Raw genomic sequence first — 4,022 nt, 5'->3', positions numbered from 1 at the left:
AACAAACACTTTCCTTTCATATACTTGGTCCTACTTTGGGAGCCAACTTCACCTAGCAATTAAACACTTCAGAAACAATCTCACTCAGCCCAGCTCCCACTCACCATCATTGCCATCAACCTTATGTCTATAAACACTCATGTAAGTAAACCTTCATACTGCATAGCTCAAATAGTCAAATGGCACCCTGTCTACCTACATTAGATAGCATTAGAGTAGCCGACTGGCTAGTCTAGTCAAAATACGCTTAACTAACAAGTCCAAAAAATTATCCACATTGGCTTATTAACCAAAATGCATTTTAGTTAAGAGTGCTAATCCAAAAATACAAATATGAACTATACTTTATATATATATATATATATATATAAGTAATAAACAAATATGATAAAACCATGAACACAATCATCCCAAACCAGATGCTTAACTTACAATCGGGCTTCCAAAGACCCCATTTTTCATTGGCTGTTGACAGGCTTCCCTTCTATATCTCATACCTACATTCCAATCTTTGACACCCAAACACTTATCACAGCAGGAACAAGCAATTAATATTCAATCCCAATTCCCAACCAAAGTCTCCAAAATATCGTCCCCAACCCACACTCAGTTATTATAGAAAATTTTCAGTGTTGTTTGTAGAAATAAGCTTTGTTTCTGTTCTTGCCTTTGTATAACCCAACAGGATTCAACAACTTTGTTGCTTTTCTTTAGAACTTAATCCATAAAAACACATCACCACTCTCCAGTAGTTCAGTGCCAATGGTGTCTGTACTTTCTAGGAGAGTTTTCACTTTTCTGGGTAATCGACATTGTTGCTTGTAGATAATTCGTTGTTTCTTTTTGTGTATTATACAACCTGCTCCAGGACTTGTATAATCCATCTGGATTACACAACCAAAATGCATTTCAGGTTGTTTCTTCAGATCCTTCTCCGCAGATTCTTGTCTGCATTTCAGGTTGCTGGCAATGGTGCACATAGAAGAGTGTTTCAAGGGACCACAGAGCAAGTTGATTGAAGAAAATATTAATGCTAATGCTAGTGGCTTGCTAATGTGCAAATCTAGTAACACATATGAGATACTGAGTTGTTGAAAAATTGTCAACATATGTAAAAGCGTAATAATTTAGGTTATTGTTTTGGAAATTACCTAAATATGTTAAAAATATATGGGTTAATGCAAATCCAATATCTAATAAATACAAAACGAACAATGATGATCATCAAAGTCAAGAATAACATTATATTGAAATAAAAAAGTTACAACTGTTTAGTCTCACCTACCTTCTCAAATTGAATTGCTACATCCAGAAGATCCATCTTATTTTGATACAAACTCAACAATTGGGGAACAAAGTCCTGAAATTTGCTCACATACTTCTTCAAAAACGACTTCTCATTCACCAGTAAGAAAGATGAAAAGCTAAGATCATTCTTGACCAAATCCTTGGCAATCAAAATTTGAATTACTGAACATCTAGGGATAATCCTCTTCTCCAAGCTTAAATGCAGAACCACAGGATTTCTAGCAATATCTATTGATGGCAGTCCCAATTTATCCACAAGGAAATTCATTTTTTTCATGATATTCTTCTCTGATAATCCCATGAAACTTGGATCCTTTTTAAATGCTAGGAGAGTATCCTCCTTAGACCAACCCCACCTCTTGAAAATCTCAAGTTTATATTCCCACATTGGTTTCTTTAATGACAAAACCATTTTGATTGCTTGCACAAATACAATTTTAGAAGGATCAACACCCATTTCCTTAACCTCCTGGACAGCTTTTATAAATTTACTAGGTTCTGTGCATGCTACGAAGGGACAAGTAGTCACCAAGAAAGAGATGCTGGATTGAGGCACTCCAACTTCTCTCAAAAGTTCAACATTTGGAACCATACAGATAGTCATGTAATGTAAAGACCAGCGCGAGCGCTTCAAAGTTGTAATGACCTTCTCCTTCTCAACAAGCAGACTCTTGAGGAAATTATAGCTGGGAATAAGAACGTTGTTTAAGCTCCTTTGCAGTAGGTCAGGGCTTAAAGTGAGAGTTCTAGGCAGGTCAGAGCTTGAAACCCCTATAGAAAGGAAAAACTCAATTTTGGGCAAAAGGGTCTTCGTAGGATCAGATAAAAGGAACCTTGGGTTTATCTTGATAAGTTTTGTGATGTGGGTATCGTTGAATCCATTCCGTTTGAGAAGATTAAGCACTGAATCTGGTTTATCCGGGTTTTCAAAATGCACCTTTTTGGATGCTAAAAGAGCAGATTTTGGTGACAACCCACATGAGTTTATAAGATAAGACACTGTAAAAGAATGTCTTTGAGCTTCATTTTGTTGTTCTGGTTCAGATAAACCAAATGATGTAAATGATTTGATAATAAAGAAAGCATTTTTCTGAAGAAGACCCAATTGGGTCCTCCTATTCCTATGTGTGATAAAAAGTAACCGTCTTGAAGAGAGAAAAGCAAACATAATTGACTCACCAAGTTTGCCTGAATCAGCTTCAGCTGCGGGCTTGATTGTCTGATTACTCCTTCAGGGACTAATGGCCACTGAGATATGCATTACGATTCATGGGCATGTGAATCTTAGAACTGAGAGAGAGAGAGAGGACGGAAGAGAGACTTTTGGTTTGGGACTGAGCTACTCACGTGACCCACTTCAAGGTTAGTCTCAAATCCCTCTAGCCTCGACTTTAGGCAGCTAATATGTTAAAGCTCAGATAGACTCAAAATCAAAGCCTTGAAGTCGTTGCTAGGATCGCCTCAGTTTAGCAAAAGGACTTTAGATTGTTGAGACGGGAGCACCAAGCTTGATTTCTTTCTTATTGGGCTTAGTATCTGATTCAAAATATTGTAATTGACTATAGAAATCCGAAATTTCATCCACAGCTTTTGATAAAGGTTAAGTAAAGCATAGCTAATTAGCTATAGGGAAACCAACGTACGTGCCAAAGCCCTAAATAAAATAAGTTTTTTTTTTTTTTTTTTTTTTCCCTCTCTCCCTCTTTCTCCAAAAAAAAAAAAAAAAAAAAAAAAAAAAAGAAGAAGAAGAAGAAGAAGAAGAAGAAAAAGAAAAAGAAAAGAGGTTCTTCTCAGGTACTTATTATAGGTGCAGATCCCTCACCTCTTCGGAAGCGAAAAACTCAATAGGATCAAGAGCAAGGCAGGTCAAATTTGAGACAGATTTGAATGTATTCTATTAATCTTAGATTATATTTATAAAATAATTTAAATATGTATTAGACAAAAAATGAATATAAACATTCAAGGTAAGGCGAGCAAAAGGCATTCCTGCTTGGAAAAATCCACGCAAGATTGTACAGGTCAAGCCTAGTAAAGAGTTTTTGCCATCTCTATTCTCAAAGACCAAATTTTGTTTTACAGCTTTTGAAAGCTTTGGGGTACAAAACAAAAATAGTCATATTTTAGGTTGGATATCCATAATATGATAAAGATCGTTTCCTATTGAATCATCTAATTTCCTCTAATTTTTATCTAGAAGTAGGGGTGGCAAAATCAACCTAAACCCATTTGCCCACTCAAACCCACCCACTTAAAATAAACCCAAATCCACCCAATTATTAGTTGGGTTAAATGGGTATTAACCCAATTAGACCCAATTAACACTAATGTTTATTGGGTTTTAATTGGGTATCCGATTACCCAACCCCAAAAACTACTAAAATTACCAAAATACCCCTGAAATCCAAAAAAATGCCAAAATACTCCCGAAACTAAAAAAAAGACCAAAATACCCCCCGAAACCTAAAAATGACCAAAATACCCCTAAAACCCAAAAAAATAACCAAAATACCCCCGAAACTTAAAAATGACCAAAATACCCCTAAAACTCAAAAAATGACCAAAATACCCCCCAAACCCAAAAAATGACCAAAATACCCTTGAAATCCAAAAAATGACCAAAATACCCCCGAAACCCAAAAATGACCAAAATACCCTCGAAACCTAAAAATGACCAAAATACCCCCGAAACCTAAAAATGACCAAAATACCCC

The 4,022-nt window shown here is 35.9% G+C and overlaps 1 protein-coding gene across 1 annotated transcript; it reads right to left on the bottom strand.

Moving 5' to 3' along the window:
- Positions 1-1,261: 1,261 nt before the first annotated feature.
- LOC136070036 (uncharacterized) lies at positions 1,262-2,476 on the bottom strand. The gene has a single exon (XM_065779317.1). It carries the CDS (start codon positions 2,474-2,476, stop codon positions 1,262-1,264), a length of 1,215 nt encoding a protein of 404 aa, XP_065635389.1.
- Positions 2,477-4,022: the final 1,546 nt, after the last annotated feature.

The sequence above is a fragment of the Quercus suber genome, unplaced genomic scaffold (assembly GCF_002906115.3).
Source record: "Quercus suber isolate HL8 unplaced genomic scaffold, Cork oak 2.0 scaffold_205, whole genome shotgun sequence".
In the NCBI taxonomy this organism is placed as follows: domain Eukaryota; kingdom Viridiplantae; phylum Streptophyta; class Magnoliopsida; order Fagales; family Fagaceae; genus Quercus; species Quercus suber.
Note: the sequence above shows the minus strand (reverse complement) of the source record. Positions and strands in the feature narration are given on the sequence as shown.

What these genes read in the sequence shown, in the direction of transcription:
- LOC136070036 (XM_065779317.1), bottom strand. Translation starts at nt 2,476, where the DNA reads ATGTTTGCTTTTCTCTCTTCAAGACGGTTACTTTTTATCACACATAGG.